The sequence below is a fragment of the Saccostrea cucullata genome, unplaced genomic scaffold (genome assembly GCF_032062105.1).
Source record: "Saccostrea cucullata isolate Sc308-1 unplaced genomic scaffold, CSIRO_AGI_Scuc_v1 ctg4819, whole genome shotgun sequence".
Classification (NCBI taxonomy): Eukaryota; Metazoa; Mollusca; class Bivalvia; order Ostreida; family Ostreidae; genus Saccostrea; species Saccostrea cuccullata.
Window position 1 is genome coordinate 20001 of NW_026930637.1, and position 19676 is coordinate 39676.

General features: G+C 33.3%; 2 protein-coding genes across 3 annotated transcripts; both read left to right on the forward strand.

Annotated features, from left to right (window-relative positions):
- The first annotated feature begins 5068 nt into the window (after nt 1–5068).
- LOC134229383 (uncharacterized) lies at nt 5069–19190 on the forward strand. Of its 2 annotated transcripts, none has more exons than XM_062711123.1 (16): nt 5069–5249; nt 5585–5974; nt 10574–10625; nt 10793–10886; nt 11432–11534; nt 11643–11725; nt 12623–12717; nt 12862–12885; nt 13847–13901; nt 14130–14227; nt 14406–14435; nt 16082–16188; nt 16389–16455; nt 17824–17870; nt 18332–18483; nt 18783–19190. In XM_062711123.1, exons 3-13 carry the CDS (start codon nt 10616–10618, stop codon nt 16452–16454), a joined length of 765 nt encoding a protein of 254 aa, XP_062567107.1. In that variant the 5' UTR covers nt 5069–5249; nt 5585–5974; nt 10574–10615; the 3' UTR covers nt 16455; nt 17824–17870; nt 18332–18483; nt 18783–19190. The 2 variants fall into 2 exon arrangements, with proteins under 2 accessions (XP_062567107.1, XP_062567108.1); XM_062711124.1 differs by having other exon boundaries at nt 5074–5120; nt 5816–5974.
- On the forward strand, nt 7049–10619 carry LOC134229381 (BTB/POZ domain-containing protein 6-like). The gene has a single exon (XM_062711122.1). The coding sequence runs from the start codon at nt 8138–8140 to the stop codon at nt 9386–9388; it is 1251 nt and encodes a 416-aa protein (XP_062567106.1). The 5' UTR covers nt 7049–8137; the 3' UTR covers nt 9389–10619.
- Nucleotides 19191–19676: the final 486 nt, after the last annotated feature.

A 19676-nucleotide genomic window follows, 5' to 3' on the forward strand; every position in this document is an offset into this window, starting at 1 on the left:
CAAATGTACATATTTCTATATGAATTGCATGGGTAAAATTGGACCAGTGGTTCTAGAAAAGTTAAAAATGTAAAAAGTTTTCAGACAAACAGATGGACAACATGTCACAACAGACGTTATATGACAAGGAAACCAGAAAAGCTCAAATGAGTGTTTTGAAAGGGTTACAATATGGTTGCAGTACTTGAAAAGCTGGGTTTTTTTTCATGCAGAGATATGCATGACCAACATATTCATGTTTTATATTTTCTTTAGTAATTTGTTTGTTTGTTGTGAATACATATCTCATTGGAATTTTTCCGTCATATGGAGACACCACCAAATAATAATGAAGACAAGATGTGTTTGTGAAACACTGATGTCCCTGTCTGGTAGCCTATGGCGAAGGTTGAAGTTTCTCAAATATATGTCAAACTCAAAGGTCAAGGTCAAAAGGTTCAATTGTTGGTATCAGAAAAAAGTCTTGTCACAAGGAATGCACATGTGAAATAAGTAATCCCTAGTACTTCCTCTTCAAAAGTTAATTGCCAAGGTTAATTTTTTAACTGGTTCAAACTCTACGGTCAAGGTCAAACATATTAATACCTGTTGACAGTTCACAATGAATACACATGTTAAGCATGAAAGCCCTAGCACCTACTGATCAAAATTTAGGCCAAGTTTAAAGTTGGGTATTTTTCTTGTAAAAATGTGTATTCTAGGTCAAGTGATCAGAGGTAAAAATTAATGGTACCCAAATAAAAGGTCTTAATTGTCACAAGAAATAAACCTATAAAATGTGGAAGCCAATTGTATAGCCCATCCCACTTAAAACTTATGGGCAAGGTTATAATTTCTGCAGACAAATATACAGACATAATATAAACACAAGAAACAAAATATGTACATAATTAGTCAAATGGAAAAAAATATACTATTTAATTGGAATCACAAAATAGATTGTTATTTCAGGGATAGGGAGTGGGTAGGGAGATTGGAACCCCCCCCCTGGAATTTCCTTTGTTATTTAAACAAGACTATATACTGAAGCAAATAAAAAATGATTTTGGACATCCTCCCCCTAACTAAGAAAACATTGGGTTTTTTTTGTTTATTTGTTTTCAGTGTATGATTTTTTTCTCCTGCTTGTCAGGAAATTCTAGGCATGAATATTTTGACTGAGATGTGAATCCCCCTCCCTACTCCCGAAAAAAATTCTGGATCCGCACCAGTATTGGCAGTAACTGAATGTCACATCGACAAGGGGAGATAACTTCACAATATGAAATTCGTCTAGTGTGGCATGCGATGATCTTTGACCCTTTTTGAACTTTAACCTAATCGTTTGGGTTTATTTTACCCCCACTATACTTAAACTTGTACTTACCGACCTCCATAGGTCCTGTAAACTTCATGAAATATAAATCCAATTATAACACAAAATGAATTAATCCAAAGCACACCATTCTGCAGCATGTTATAATGATATTCCATTCGGAAAACCTCCGTGCCGTCGATTCCGTCACCTTATCAGATGAAGTGGGAATCGGCCGAGGTGTACCGAATGGAGTTTAATCTAAAAATATGATAATGGGTGACGCAACGTGATGTGATGTAGAATTTACATGTCAAGAACAAATTTTAAATTAATTCATAACAAACACTGTTTTAACAAAACTGTTCCATCTAGCCTATTCCCAAAAGTATGTACTGTGTGATTGTGGTGTCGAGAGGGGGGGGATTAGTAAATTTAAAAAGGTCCTAATATGAGTAAAACATTTATCAAAATCTAATTTACATTATTAATAGAATTCAAACTGGTATATAATGAATTAAGCATGTAAAATAAATATAAGAGGTTCTGAGTTATAGGTCACAGGGATAATTTCATACCCAATTTTATGAGTACATATGTAAATTACAGGCACGTAGCAACCGGGGGGGGGGGCTTGGGGGGCTGCCCCCCTTTTTTTTCCAACATTACCTGTACTATAAGAAAATGTCTGTTAAAAAGATGGTTGCCCCCTCCCCCCACTTTTAACCACAGTATATACATTGCAAGGAAATATGGGAAAAATTGGAAGTGAAAGTAATTTTGCCTTGAAAAAAAAGTGGCCACCACCCCCCCCCCACCCCCACCCCCCCCCCATTTCATTTTTTTTCCTTGTTAATTTTTTTAGGTTAGTAAAAAAAATTTTCTCAGGTTGCCCCCCCCCCCCCACTTTCAAAAACGATGCTACGTGCCTGAATTATATAGAATTATTTTGACTTTTTCCTTGGTAAGCCGCCCGTAGGATTGTGCATTTAGAGGCAAACACCTTAGTGCGGGTATTACTGTCTCATGACAGCATCTAGTGGTCTTTGGAAGTATTTATCAGGACAACAATTCAAGTCTTGAAAGCAGGAATCTTCACAGGAACAAGGCGGACAACGCTCAAGTGTCATGTGAGGTTCATACTTTGTTGTACCTGCCCAGTCAAAACACATATCCTTTTCTCCACAGGCTTCAATATAAATTGTCATCAGCCTTGACACATTGAATCCAGAAGTTAGGCAAATCGCCGACAAAAACCAAACAGCAACTGATTCTTTCATTGCTCCTGCTATTTTTTTTATTTCATGTTGAAATCTGTAATAATTGTTAAACATATTTTTTTTAAGAATTCATCATCTTCATAACTTGACTTTCCTCTTAACGAGGCTAGGGGGTGGCAGCCATTTTTAGACTATTTCAACCTCCTTTAAAAGGAGAGCTCCATATAAAGATATACAAAATGATCAAATTTTAAAACTAAAATATATGAATTTTTTCTTTGTCAAATGATAGTTGACAGCTAACGATACCGTATGTAAAAAATAATTTAAATCTGGTGGTTAATTTGGGATTAATTTGTTGACCCTTCAGCCTCCTTAAACGGTGCCTCAAATTATATACATGTTATTATCAGTATCATACTATCTTAAATGCAAGTCAAACTGTAGCGTCCAAACATTATAATTGTTTTGTTTCCATGCATATCGAAAATGTTGGGTAAATAGTTATTTACTGCTTGGAATATGTAGGAAAATAATAAAAATTTATATTTGATACAACAGATATCTGAGAATTGAGGAGGATCTCTCTCTCTCTCGTACATTTCTTTGTTCAATGAAATCTATGACAGCATATTACTTATTTATTTTGAAAACTTAATCTATTACAAATAATTTGATTTCCTCTTTCCATAATCTCGTCCGAGTATATAATCACGACCGGGAAATGTCTACAGTTAGCTAAAATAATCATCATCAAATAATAACAAGAAACACATTGACGCAAGCGTCAAAAATCGGCCGCAAACCAATTAATTAATTCTTTCATAATACAGTTAGAAACTAAATTCTTATATTTATCTGTTAATATATATCCCTATGACATTAAACATTTGAATGCAACATTCCAGGGTTTTCTTCAGTACATAATACCTGTACATTGCTACATGTACAATGTATTTAAGCAACTTACTCGTAGTCCTCTGCGTCCCCGCACTCAGTTTCATTTGTACAAACGAACTCTGGCGGAAGTTTGATGTTTAAGTAGTTTTAACACTTAACCATCAAAACTAAGGTTTAAACTTATCTAACAAGAGATAGTTTAACTTTAAATAAAACGTAACAACTACGTGGGGCTCCTCGCTCGCTCAGAGGATGTTGAAACCCCCAACTTCCCTCTAGATCCGCCACTACATTTTTTCTCTCTCTTGTTTTGGTGTGAGATGTGGCGGGAAAAAGGCTTGGCATATTGTAAAACGCGATTTGTTCTTGTCTGTTGGAGAAAAATCTCCTAATATTCTGTTTGATAATAAACTAAGATCAAGTCATATTTTTGAAAACTTTCCGTATTAAAAGTACATTGTATATTTATATTTACACGTCATTTTAAATTATTTATACAACAAATCCTGTTGAAGTAGAGAAAGTCAATTTGTTTATACATGTATATAACGCGGCCCTTGCTTTAGACTATGCCCAACATGTGTGCTAATTTCTCCGCACTTCAGTTACGTCGGAGTTTGTCAATCAGGATTGGATGAAACATTTAACCCATTATTTATAAAATTTTAATTTTATGATTATTGTGCGTTTTTGTTTAACATTTAAAAAATCTTTCTTAATATTCTATTACATGAATGTTAAATATTTTTTATTCAAATTGTTCCAACTCCGCAGAAACGCACGGCGACTTAAAACTTTCATATCATATAACCGACCGCCTCCTGGCGGCCGGTAAAAATAACACAAAAATAAATAATAATTTGCATTTGGATTTTAAAATTTGAGTGTATTTACGCAATATGTCAACAGACATCAGTGAATAAAAAGAAGAAAACATTGATGAACCATCAATTGTCACCCGTGAAAAAAATAAAGTAAACAATGGAAATGTGTCTCGATCATCAAACCGCTTCAATATGAGTGAAAAAGGCATGCGTCTAAATGATGGAGACGAAAGTCCAGAATATTTAGAAAACTTTTAGTCGGATGAAAATCGACCAAAAACGGTGCCCTTTTTAAATTTAATCAATTCCTCATGTAAAAGTTGGCTGCATTATATATATTGAAACTAGAGTCATGCATCATCTACAGAAGTGGATCAATTTTTTATATTTATACTACACGCGTTCGGTAAGAAATACACATGTTTTACGGCAATTAAAAAAGTATGTGCAGACAAAATTTTATTTATTATTTGTTAACCAATATTATTTATTTATATTTTAGCAACTGTAATTAGAATTATAGAATAATAGAATAATTTCAATGCAAATAAAAGATCGGAGGCATTCCGAATAAATCGTTAATCTTGCGTTTACCGTTCACTGTGCACTCGCGTTCGCGCTCCGGTCGCGTTCTGCATTCACACATCGTTCACCAAGTTGCATGCAGCGTTCGCACATTGTTCACTCACCGTTCGCTCTGTGTTCGTTAAGCGTTCGTTCAGCGTTCGTTCACCGTTTAGGTGGGAAAGTTGAACATTTCAGGAACCTTAAGTCTATCTCCAAGGTCAATAGTATGACCGGTAGAAATACTTAAGTTAGTACTTTATCTAATAATTATGGAAAGCCACAGGGGACCCCCAAGTCATGTTCTATATATTCATAGTAATTCAATCTTGGGCGGTCATGTTTACAATCCCGGCCAAGTCATGATCGGCCACACGGGACCCCCAAGTCATGTTCTATATATTCATAGTAATTCAATCTTGGGCGGTCATGTTCTATATATTCATTGTAATTCAATCTTGGGCAGTCATGTTCTATATATTCATTGTAATTCAATCTTGGGCGGTCATGTTCTATATATTCATAGTATTTCAATCTTGGGCGGTCATGTTCTATATATTCATAGTATTTCAATCTTGGGCGGTCATGTTCTATATATTCATTGTAATTCAATCTTGGACGGTCATGTTCTATATATTCATTGTAATTCAATCTTGGACGCCAATGGACGGTCATGTTCTATATATTCATAGTAATTCAATCTTGGGCAATCGTGTTAACAATCCTCGCCAAGTCATGATCGGCCACACGGGACCCCCAAGTCATGTTCTATATATTCATAGTAATTTCAATCGGTCATGTTATGATTGCAACTCTGACCAAGTCAGGTTTGGTTTGATAGCATAACATGGCCTTCTTATCTTTGCCGGTCATGATTTGACAACCCTGGCCTAGTCAACATATATCCCATGTTTTACATCTTGACTAGGCCATGATTTTCTATCCCAAGATTGCATTGGCCAAGATACATTACTTCCAAACGCAGTCAAGATTTACTTCCCAAGATTTTATAGGATCGAGATTCGGCCAAGATAGCACATAACTTCCATACGCAGTCAAGATTCACTTCCCAAGATTTCAAAAGACAAAGACTAATTTCCCAAGATTTCAAAAGATCAAGAATAGGCGAAGATTTTTTCGCGGCAAGCATCGGAGTCGAGACCCACTTAAAGGTAGGGATTTTTTTTTTGGTTGTATGTCACGAATATAGGTATTATCTAAAAAATATGGATAAAAATATATCTGTTTAATCAAAGGAAGACCGTATGCATTTCACGTTTTCCTCTTTTTGCTTCTTTCTTTGACATTAGAAACAGAAAAAAATAAATTCTCACAAGATTGATATTTACAGTTTAGAAAAGGCAGAAACTGATGAATAAGATAACATGAAAGAAGACTAGGCTTATTTTTTTGTTTTATTTGGCCCAACTTAATGGCTTACTTAATGGCTTTATTTAATCATGTTTAAAAAACTTAAATGAAGGATATGGAGATAACAAACAGTATTCAATCTCAACGTCCATTAAACAAATCTATAGGCCTACAACCCGTTTTCATGTTGACAATAATAACAGAGATGATAAACAAGTGTTAGATCAGTAATATTGTTTTATTTAGTTACCATGGCTATAGCTTTGTGTTACAGCTTTATTTATTTTTTATGACAAAATGTAGCATTGGGTTGGTTGTATTTGATTTAATGGTGACACATACAGTATATTTTCTATTTTAACTATTTTGTAATATACATAATGGCTGTAATTTAACTGATTTGCAGAGTGACATTCGGTTACATTGGTTACAATCCTTACCCTAGCCCCAGTGAACCAATTAATATTAATTAACCATATTCCTAACCTAACCCCTTTCCCTAAGGCCAGGTAAAATTAATCTTTAGATTCTCATCCTAATTTGCTGAAAAATTAGGGCGGGTGATCGGATTTTATTTTTTATTTTTTATAATTGTTAATTTATATATAGGCCTAAGTATCAACAAAACAATGGAAACCCCGTACACATTCTTTTCAATACCTTAATACAAATATGAATAAGATTTAATTCCTTTCATACTCTTTAAAAATCTAAAAAACATTTTTGCTTTAAAAATCAAATATTTATTGTTGATTAACAAATTATCAAGTACACATTATACGGCACACCCTGAAGAAAATGAGGTAGGGATACCAATAAATTGCGTATGCGTGACTTCTTATTTTGCAAAATTATATATATGTTATAATAATTATTCTACTGAAAAATCTATGCCTTCTCTTAACTCTGTCTATAATGTTGTAGATTTTTTTTTATTTCAAAGCAAAGTCACACAGCTGGAGATCGTTATATATAACTTGACCAGGTGTCATTTTCCTCGTCTATTTTTACTTAGTTACAATCTCTCTACATACTTGCTCCTGCCAGTGATGGTATCTATATGTGTTTATGCTATTTTTTTCCTCTGCCTTCTCTATACTGACAAATTATCTTTTCCTTACACATTTAAACTGCTTTTATTGCCGATTTTTCTCCATTCTTTACATGGCGTTTTTGCTATAAATAGCGGCACGCGACTTTTAATACAGGCGGGAGATAATTCTTAAACTGAACCAAATTCTTACTGAATAAAAAAACATGAAAATACCCAAAAATCAAAATAAAAAACACCGGGGCGGGGCATTTCGAGAGGGACTGGTGGGATGAGAATCTAAAGATTAATTTTATCTGGCCTAATCTGAAAAACTAATTAACCCACATCCTAACTAACAGTATATCCCTAACGTTTATTCCCACCCTAACTAACCTTTATCCCAATCCCAACTAACCTTTATCCCAATCCCAACTAACCTTTATCCCAATCCCAACTAACCTTTATCCCAATCCCAACTAACCTTTATCCCAATCCCAACTAACCTTTATCCCAATCCCAACTAACCTTTATCCCAATCCCAACTTACCTTTATCCCAATCCCAACTAACATTTATCCCAATCCCAACTAACCTTAATCTAAATCCCAACCCTTACCCTGACCCCAAATCCTAAGTATAATTATAAACCCAACCTAACCCTTCTCCCAAATCCCAAACACTAAGCAAAACCATAACTATAACCTTAAACTCTAATTAATCTAAACCAAAATTACTCAATTCCCAGCAGTGACCTAATTTTAACCCTATAGTCCGAATATTTATATGTATTTCTTAACCTATGTTTCCAGCAACCACTGTTACCTGACTTAAATACATAAGAGTTGATTAACCAATGTAACCAATGTGGTTGCAATTGGAAAGGGGTAAAAGTCGTAACTAAATCATATGTTAAATTGACTAATTTTATCAGAATGGCAAAACTTGGGCAGAAAATTGTGAGGGCTTTTGAAAATGAAGAACACTGTGATGTACGTATCACACTAGCTGATGGAACTATCATGTGTGCACATTCATTAGTGTTGGTCATTGGTTGTCAATACTTTCATACCCGATTAAATGGAAATTGGAACAGTGGAAAAGGGAACCATGAAGTAAATTGCAGTGATTTTTCTGCAGGCCTTACACGGTCGATGATTAAGTTTCTTTACCAAACAGATATTGATCTGTCAATAGAAAATGTACAGGACATTCTACAAATTGCAGATTTCTACATCGTTCCTGATTTAAGAAAGAAGTGTGAAGAGTTTTTGCTCTCTTCAATATCATGTGAAAATGTTTTTTCCATCCTGAATATGGCTTTTACATTTAGCATAGAAAATGTTTTGTCATCTGCATTGTCATTTATTGACAATTATTTAGAAAACATTATGTCTATCAGAGAAAATGCAGACTTGTTTTGTACATTTCATAAAGATCTGTTAATTCTTTTAATCAAAAGAGACTCACTGTGCATTCATGAAGAAAAACTCTTCAAATTTGTTGTTATGTGGATGAATTCTGAAAATAGAGCTGAACCTGTTTGTTGGAATACACTTGTTCCTCACATTAGATTTGGAAGAATGTCTATTGATTTTTTCATAGAAAATATTGTTTACAAAAATGTTATAGAAAGTGATTATGCTTTGAAAATCATGTTATATATGTCCTCTTTATCTACACAGAAAGATGTGATTGATCACAATACATATCGTCCAAGAAAGTGTATTTCTTTAAATGATCGTGTAGTGAACAGGTTTTTTTTCCATAGTCCGAATAGTACATGGGAATATGATGCCATTTATGGTGACCGACTAGCTTTTTCTGTAAACTCAGATGTTAGATTATCAGGAGTTATTCTCTTTGGTGCCAAAAACTGTTCATTGTGTGTTGAAATTACCCTTTTTTCTGAAGACTGTATTGTTAAATTAAAAATACGAGAGGAACTTGGAGATGTTTTTGATTTTCCTGTAATTTTTCCAAATGCTGTCGAGATAAAAAAAGAAAAAAATTATACCATTGTTGCAAATGTTAGTGGAAGTAATGTCTTTTTTGGGTTGGATGGTGTAGAGTGTGTAAAAACAATGATTGACAGTAATACAAAGGCTGAAGTTAAGTTTTTTGACAGTGTTGGTAGCAAAACAAATACAAGAAGAGGTCAAATTAAAGGTTTAATTTTGTGCTAAATTTAAATTTTTGCTGACAGACATTTTACACGTTTAAAGTTATTAAACTTTATAAATTGTTTGGAAAATAGCTTTCAATTTGAATTCCTTGGATTAACTTAAATCTTCTATTAATAACGAAGTTAATTTGTTAAACATTATTATTTTATGCATATATTTTCAAATTGAATATGGTAGTTTTGTATTTGCTCAACCAATTGCAATGCATTTATTGATTTAAATGCATCAAATATATCATTTGTCATAGCTATGGTTACATTGTTTTAATATCATTGGTCTAATAGACAAGCATTTTACTGCATATGTGATTAGATTTTATATAGTCATAACAGAATACAGATATTGTGTGTGACTCATAAAAAACAAATATATCATGTATATGAAATACTATTAGAGCTTGAAATGTATTCAGTTTGTCAGAGGTTATGTACTTGTACTGCATAAAAGATAATAAATGTAAAACTCTTACATGTATTTTATTTCATAAGTCCCTTTTTTTGGTGAAACTGGATGGGATTCGATTTATATACAAATCGGGTTTGTTCTTTCGTAGAATTTTCTCAAAATCTATTCATAGCTCAACGTTAATGGTAAAAGTTATTTGAATATGGAACTGCAGAGCCAAATTAAATGTAAGCAAAAAAGAATGATACTATGAAACGATGATGTGTTTAAAAAGTGAATGAATTACATTATTATGACAAACATTGATTAAGAAAATAGATTAGATTTAACTATAAGAGTTTTTTTAGAAAGCTGCTTAGGTATTGAGAGATAATATTCACAATTGGCACACAGTATTGTAATATTGAATTGGGCTAATATCCAAGCAGTGTTTTATAAAAGAACAAACAAGTTCTGATCAAATTTATAATGATTATATTTGAGGTATGTCATTAAACGCACCCTTGGTGTTCTGCCATTTTGCCTTATTTGATGTATGTAGTATTACATGAGTTTTAAGAATTCTTTGATCAATAAAGTTTTGATAAAATAGCATGTGTAAAACTACTACTCACAAAAAGTCAAGCAACTATCTCAGAAGGTATGTTTTTAAGGGAGAAATAACTTGTAATAGATGGTTTTGTTGCAATACCTTCAATTACAAGTAATTTTTTCCTTTAAAAAGAATAAAAATGAGTTTGTTGCTTGACTTTTTGTGAGGGGTATAGGTTACATTTTCAGGGTTTAATTTGGTATGTGCACCATAAATGAGGACACAGAATTATGGATGAAAGTAAGTAATATTCATTTTGTAACTAGGGCACTGCAAGTATTTGCCGATGCCAATTAAGCAATCACCTTATTAGTACCCTACCGGTTTCACTGGTATAAAAATATTGTATTTTTATGACCATTATCATTATGACAGACTAGTAAATGAATGCTTGTATATTTTTGTAGATTTAAAAGACATCATTAGAAGGTACCACAGAAGAGGTTTATCTCACAAGGAAATTCACTTTTTACTGAAAATAAGACATGGTCAAAACTATAGGTATGTGTGTGTACATGTATATATAGCTACATATAATTTGATTAGAAAGAAAGAAAAAATAACAATTTCTTAAAAAAACTACACAAACAACATCAACCCCATCCATTCTTCTAGCATACATATAAAAAAAAACAAAGTTATCAACCAACCTTTTCTTAAAATTTATTCAATAGAAATTAGATTTTATAGCTAGAAGCTACCCACCCCCTCCTTCTTCCAACATTGTTTGAACAACTTAAAAGAAAGTGAAGGGATTGTATATTGAAATCAAATTCAAAATATAAGGAGACTATTGCCACCCCTTTTTTCTTCTCCACTTCGAAAAATGATGCTACTTGTTTGAATATTCAGAGTAGTTGCATCTCTTTCCTCGTGCTTTTGTATTGAATATGCACTGTGCAATGCTGCTGCTAACACTAACCTTCTAAAATAAAGGTGTGTTGGTCTGTTAATGACATGCTAATTAAGGCTAATTAATTTTAATAAAAAAACTTTTTTTATTCACTGAAAGGAATGAAATACTTTAAATTTCTATTTTCTTCCAGTTTCCAATATCTGAAGAGAAAAGTAATACCAAGATTAAATTTAAATGACAGAAGAGGAAATAGAAACCTGCCAGATTTTGATGAAGTATTGGATCTGATAAAGGTAAATTCAATGTACACACACATATGCATGTGCCTGTGTGTGGAGGGAGAGAGAATATATAAATAAAAATGCATGCATAATGTGTCTGTGTGTTATTTTTACTTTCAGAATGAAGTGAAAATAAAACCAGATCGAAGTATCTCTGACATGTTTTTCAGATTGAAAACAATCCATGGGTGCAATGTTCGAAGGTAAAGTAGACTTTTTAGCTCACCTGAGCCACAAGGCTCAAGTGAGCTTTTCTGATCAAAATTTGTCTGTCGTTGTCGTTGTTGTCGTAAACTTTTCACATTTTCATCTTTTTCTCAAGAACCACTGGGCCAATGTCAACCAAACTTGGCACAAAGTATCCTTGGGTGAAGGGGATTCAAGTTTGTTCAAATGAAGGGCCACGCCCTTCTCCAAGGGGAGATAATCATGATTTAGAGAAAAATTATTGGCATTTTTAAAAAATTTTCTCCTCAAGAACCACTGGGCCAGGAAAGATGAAACTCGTGTGGAATCATCCTCAGGTAGAGTAGATTCAAGTTTGTTCAAGTCATGACCCCCATGGGTAGGGCGGGGCCAAAATGGCCGATCAAAGTTTTACATAGGAATACATAGGAAATATCTACTTCTCAATAACCACTGGGCCAGGAAAAATGAAACTCGAGTGGAATCATCCTCAGGTAGTGTAGATTCAAGTTTGTTCAAGTCATGACCCCCATGGGTAGGGCAGGGCCAAAATGGCCGATCAAAGTTTTACATAGGAATATATAGGAAAAATAGAAATATATAGGGAAACCTTTTTAAATTATCTTTTCAAGTACTTCAAAGCCAGGATTAGTAATATTTGTATGGAATCATCCTCAGGTAATGTAGATTCTAGTTCGTTCAAAGTATGATCCCCTTGGCAATAAAAATTCAAGCCCCCTTCCCCCAACATAAATTAACTTTCAGTTCTGATCTGAAATGTTTTTTCCTAGCTGATGGGCTCAGGTGAGCATTGTGGCCCCAGGGCCTCTTGTTAATATTTCTCCTTGGTTACACACAGTTGCAGGAACACAGAGAATGTGGAAAAAATGTATCAATTTTTACTTTTTTGATAGAGAATTGGTGAGGCAAATAATGAAAGCACTAGACCCTGTCGGCGTGTCCCTCAGGAAGGGAAACAAACTGAAACGAAGACAGTACCTTAGTAAAGGTTTTTCATAATTATTTACTTTGATTGTAGAGTTACATGTGCAAAAGTTTATGGTTTATAATTTTTGTTCAATACATGTACTGCATTTGGATTACTGTAGTAAGATAATATTTTGTTGAATCCTTGTCATTGCAATTTTAACAGGTCCCAATTGGCTTTTGCATATAGGTAAGTTAGCATTTTTATGAAAAAATTGCAAATAGATTTTTTTAAAAAAACTTTTAAGGCAGTGATTCATTTTGACGTGGTGCGTCCTGCATGAAATATACACAAAATTTGCTCAGTTCACATAATTTCACTATTTGTGCATCTCATTTTAAAAATACACATGCCCATGCATTTTTTCGCTAGAACAAGATGCCCGAAATATTCCGAATTCAAACACACTACAAAAGCAGAAATCTCATAGGTCAACACTTAATAATTAACCAATGAGATCCAATGATACATGACATTACCTTGTTGATGTTGATCATGATGCTACCAAATAAAACGGACAAAATTACTCCGGATCCAGGATAGATTAACCAGGGTTTATGAAAAAGTAGACAAGTGGCAGTTAATAGCAACAAAGAGGTTCATGCTAAAAGGAACGCTGATCCAGAACGTGTAATAAATGGCTATTGATACAGGCGATAAGGAAACAGGCAAAACTCTGAAGGGTCCCAGTGACAGCACTTTGCCTGTCTCTTAGTATGGTCATTTAACATTTTAGTTTAGATAAGCATAGCTTGTTTGATATTCATGTTCTAGGTAAAATAAATATGGACTTGTTTTTGGCTTGGGACTCATAATTATGGTTAAAAGGGGGCCTTTGGACTCGTATAGACAATTTTCAAAATGAATCACTGTTATTAAAGTTGTTAATTCAATTTAAATGGAATTAAAGTATTTTATTAACATGTTTTATAGTACTGTAGCGCATGAGCAACGTGTAATGTAAATATATAAATATATTTAGTTTCTATGCTTTGAAACCAGTCATTGCAATGTACGTATATTTCAAATACATTGGTGAAGTCTGCTGTTCAATGAATGCCAGTAAACAGCAGAATGAATCATTTATGGTGTATATAAATTTTTAAATTAAAAACTGTATGATATTTAGTATCTTTTTTAATAATTGTAGATCAGTATGATAAATTGAGCCCTTTTGGGATTTATATCAGTGGATGCATTGATGGGTAGGTAAACATAAAATGTTGGGAATTTATTAATTATACTTTTTACTATATCCTTAGAGATGTAGGCACATTTGATAGCATTGACAGATTTAACCCTGTGTTTGAGTCTAGTCTGTCACTATTGCGGTTACGTTGGGCAAGTTACTTTACTAGTGCACTCTCTCCACCCAGAGTTTAATTTGGTAATGCAAAAGCTTACAAATCTTACATGTTCCATTGTAATTTTAGGTTTTCCCGCTATGTGCTATGGGTGGAAGCTGGTGTCAGCAATAAAAACTGCAAAAAGATTGCAGGGTACTTTTTGAAGACTTTGGAGAATGTTAAAGGTACATGTAATTCAGTGCAAAGATTTGGAAGAGTTGGTTTGTTAAATGAATATATTGAAGACAATATCTCATTTGATTTCTGGAGTTTAAGCAAGATGGCTTGTTTTCTGTAATATTTTTTTTTACCTTTTGCATCTGTTAATGTTGATGTTTATACATATTGTATACTGATTTGTAGGATTTCCACATATTATTCGAGGAGATGCAGGTCAGTTTTTTTTTTTTAAAAACGGTGTGAATTTAAAAAAAAAGAGAGAGAGGAATAAATCAGGTTATTGATTTGTCAGGCTAGTAATAACATGGATACCCCTGCAAATAAATCTAAAGGAGGTATGCTGGAATCATCCAGTCTGTCTTTAAGAACAATTTGTCCCCCATCCTATAGATTTTTTTTTCCTACTGCATAGAAAAGAATGACAATTGGTGCATTTTTTGAAAAAAACCATTTGAATATGTGAACCTGCAATGTTTAGCTCTACTGGTCAGAGACCAGAAGAGCATATGCAAAAGTAATGCGTTTGTCCGTCTGTCTGTCCGTCTGTAAACAATTTTTCAAAACGCTACTCCTCCTACAGTTTTGGTCTGATTTCAATATGACTTGGCACACAAGTAGACTGCACTACGATACATAGAATAGTGCATCGGTTTTTAATTTCGATGAACTGTAATGCCATGGTTACTAAAAATAGAATTTTCTATGAAATTACTTTAAAATGCTACTCCTTCTACAGTTTTGGTCTGATTTTAATATAACTTGGCACACAAGTAGACTACACTAAGATACATAGAATAGTGCATCAGTTTTTGATTTCGATGAACAGTGTTACCATGGTTACTAAAAATAGAATTATCTGTGAAATTCCTTTAACATGCTCCTCCTTCTTCAGTTTTAGTTTGATTTCGAAATAAGTTGGCACACAAGTAGACTACACAAAGATACATAAAATATTGAAATGGTTTTTGATAAGTACAAATCAGTAGAGCTACAGTCTTGACAGAGACTTCTGGTTAAATGAGTTTTCCCAAAGAAAAGTCCTATTATTAAAATGGTTAAAATTTTGGGTGGGTTGCTGCCAAACAGGTACACTCCTCAACTCCCACCCCATCAACATTTTCATTAAAAAAGGGGGTTTTTAAACAACGACTAATAAAAGTGGGGTAACACAGGAGGCTCAGATTTGCATTTAAACTTCAACATGAAGCTTTAAATAAAAACATAAGACTGACATATTAATCTAAGAGCTATGGTACTTGGGTGACCATCAAGACCTGTGGCCATCTTGTTAAGGTAAAGGTTGTGCATTAACCTTAAACCTGTCAAGGTCAGATGTGAATGTCCTATTAGAATTATGTAAAAAAAAAAAAACAAACAAAAAAAACTCTGGTCAGGAGCATACCTTCTTAAATTTTAATGTAAGTTATACTGCAACCTTTGGTTGCCTTTGGTCAAGGTTGTGTGATTAATGAGATTGAATTAAAAGTTCTATGCCAACTGAAAATATTTCTAAAGTGAAAGCAAATTCTCTGAAGAACTTTTCATCCTTATGTCCATTTTTTTCATCCAGTCCTTTTGAGACGACTATCTCAATGTCTTGTTTATAAACTAATGATTTGTTATTCTCTGGTCTTGATACTTCAAGTTTGAAAAAATTAAATAATAGTTGAGCGTTGGGGAAATTGATTACCCATTTTAGAAGATAACATGCTTTTGAAACTAATTTTATTGTGAGATTTTGGTCTTCATCTTTTGAGGATCATTATTTTGTACCTTAGAATTCTTTTTATTGATTTTATGTGTAAACTACCTATTTGTTTCTTTATATCCCTGTTTGAAATACCCACATATTTTTTAAGGAACAGAGAATGGGACAGTAGCTGCCATTCAAAACTTCTTGAGAGAAGATGATGATGACTGCTTCAGCAAGAAATCCTTCCTCTATGGAAAATCCACACATAATCAAGTAATGTTTATTATTAACTATTAGCTAATTTACCACAGATCTTGTCATTGTGTCATATGTGAAGTTGTTCAAACCCATCCCAATATTAGTGGTTATTGACTTACTTAAAAGCACTGCCCTTTCACTTTGAATTTTGACTGAATGACTGTATATTAAATCTGTAACATAGCTTCTAAATTTTTAAATTTTTTTAATTGAAGAGGATAGAGAGATGGTGGGGAATTTTTGAGAAGAAAATGCACAGATCGATGGATTCATCATTTTAAGGTTAGAAAAATACAAGTTTTTTTCCATCCTTTAAGTAAAGTACATAAGCCGAACACTGTTCATTCTGTGAGAGAAAACTGATCAAGGCCTGTAGGGCCAAGCTTTCTCTCACAGAATGGACAGTTTGAGGCTAATATCCAACTTAAAACATTACCTTCATTGTTTTAAGAATGGACACAATCAAGTTAACCTGTTGACAATGCTGATAAATATATTTCTAAACTTTGAAAAATAAAACCAGTGTTGCATAGAACCTTCTGTTGTTCACTTAATGGATAGGCAGGAGGTTTATATAGCTGTGCTGTAAAAATTTCATATTCATTCACTCTTCAATTAAGCAACACCATCTCATTCTTTATTGGGAAGAGCATCTCTTATTTAACAATATTTAAGGATGTAAAAGATGGACTGCATATATTAACACTGGGATAATCTGGATATGGAGGGTGGGAATGTTGTGCCAACTGTTGATATGGCTTACAATATAATTTGATGGAATGATTAAGCCAACCAAAACAAAGAATGCATTGACCCACTCAGATGCAGAAATTTTTCCAGGGGTGCGGAGGAGGTTGACGGTCAAGGTTTAGTTTTATGAACCTTTTCCTATGTTGTTCGGATGATCAAGAATTAAATTTTAGATTGTGAAGAATATGAATTTTAATGTAATGCAGTGAAATTTGTTAAAGTGTATGTTCTGATCATATCTGATGTGATTTGTGGTTACCATTTATTAATATGATAAAAGGCATTTAATATACCCCTGCTCTGAAGGAGAAGGGGGTATACTGTTTTACCCTTGTGTGTCTGTCTGACTGTCCGTAGCAAAAAATTTTGTCGTATTTTTCTCAGCAATTACTATTCATTGCAGGTGCTTAAAATTTGAACAAACTGTTTGTTTAGGCATGCCATATTGTGGGTTATATTTTCTAGCGATCGAACGTCAACTTGACAAAATGAAAACTTTTTTTTAGCCTGTATTTTCAAACAAATTTTCGTCAAAGAATTCTCAGCAAAATTCATCGCAGATGCTTGAAATTTTAACACACTATTTATATAGGAATTCCATACACTTGGATATATTTTTGTACACATTTTTTGGAGGTCAACTTCCTGTTTAAGTCCACTTTGCTTATTTTGTATATTCACATTAGAGCGGTGGTATTACTAGTGAGCATTGGCTCACAGATATCTCGTTTTGATTCCTGATTCTGAAATATGGAGTAGATTTATATCAATACTGGATAATGTATACTAAATATAAAAGCTAAAAATAAACAAAGGATTGAGTAAAAAAATGGTTTAAGATGGATATTCAAGTTAGGCATTATTGTTCTGCTTTTCTATTTATTTTTCATACGGTTTCAGGAATTAGAAAAAGATGGTCATTTTACAATTGGTGATGATCTTCATATGTAAGTTTGCTTTTTCACTTAGAAATAATCAACAGATTAAATAGGCCAACTATTCAATCATTAATAGATTAAAAATAAATGGGCCTCTGTAGCAATAAGGGTATAGACGATTCAAAATTCCTCCGACTCTTCAACTATTCCCCCATGTGAATGAATCTAAAAAAATAAAGGCAAGGTAACAGTCATAGGAGTCTAAGATAAGGGTGTAGAACTCAAAATGAAGCTGAAAATGCAAACATGAGACTCTGACATGTCAATCTAAGGGTTATGGGACTCAAGTAACTGTCAAGGCCTCTTGTTGTTTACATTTTCTGTTGTCTTTGCTTTGTCAGTTGCTACCGGTTTGTCAGTATATCACACAAATATGTGTGGTTTAAATTCAATATCAAAAGTATCAAAGGCTAATGAATCAATCAGATCCATGTTTGAAGCCAAAAAACTAATATCAAGTTTCATTTCAGAACTTTAGTTCAGTACTGCTACATGCAGATTATCAGAGAAGACTTGGAAGAAGTGAAATTTGCCTGGAATAACCACAGAATCAGGAGACAAAAATCAGGTGATATTGTTCCTGGGATACCTGAGCTCCTTTATCATGTTCCTGAAATGTTAGGTCAGTTTACTTGTTTTGATTCTGAAATCATTTACAAAGTGATCAAATTTTTGTTTGAAATACTTTTATAAGAGAAAAAAATTGCAATTGTTTACCTATGTCCTATGAAACACATTGTTTAAAAACAACAAGGTCACAAATGATTTAATATATATATACAAAGTATTTTCCTATGAAAATGTAAGAATTTTTCCAAAGGAGTTTTATATTGAAAACTGAAAAACATGTTTATTTAATTGTGTATGATGTATTATTTCATTTTTATTGTGTATGATGTTTTATTTCATTTTTTATTTAAGGCAATCCACAGTGCCAAAATTATCTTCATTATATCGATGTTAATGATGAGCGGTTTCATTTTCTGAAATCTCAGTGCTGCTTTGGAAATGACTTGGATGATGACATTAAGGAAGCTTTTGACATCATCTCAGACTATTACCCTCCTTCAACAATATTAGAAGCCAGAACTATGTATATTGCTCTCAAAGATGGATTGGAACACCAGATATATCATTAATTTTTTTGCTTTTTTGGGGGTATTTTATATCCTATTCTCATAATTCATGATATATTGTATGAATTCTGGGTTGTGTATGTTTAATTATGAACATCTGTTTGTACACATCAAGTACATGTACTTTGTACATCATCAGGAAACATATTATATGGGAATTGTAAAACATGTACAAATGAAAAACAAAATTAAAAAAAATATCAATGCATTGAATTCTAATTCATATTATCCAGTAGTTCTTTTAATGTCTTTTTATAACTTGGAAGTTTAACCAGTGAATGCAAATTTAAAGAGTCCTGCAACTTACTACTATGCCTACAAGATAACAATTTCACAACTTGTTGACAATGTGACACTACTGAAGGGTGCTTTAAAATTTATAATGTAAATACTATAAAGTAAGGCATTTCTAATGCTCAACCAAAATTTGAACATCGGTCGTCAAGTTGTGAGATACAGAGCACACAATTCTTTGTTATGTAAACAACTCTCAGTTATGTTTTTAGCTCACCTGAGCCGAAGGCTCAAGTGAGCTTTTCTTATCACATTTTGTCCGTCGTCCGTCCGTCTGTCTGTCTGTCCGTCTGTAAACTTTACACATTTTCGACTTCTTCTCAAGAACCACTGGGCCAATTTTAACCAAACTTGGTACAAAGCATCCTTGGGTGAAGGGGAATTT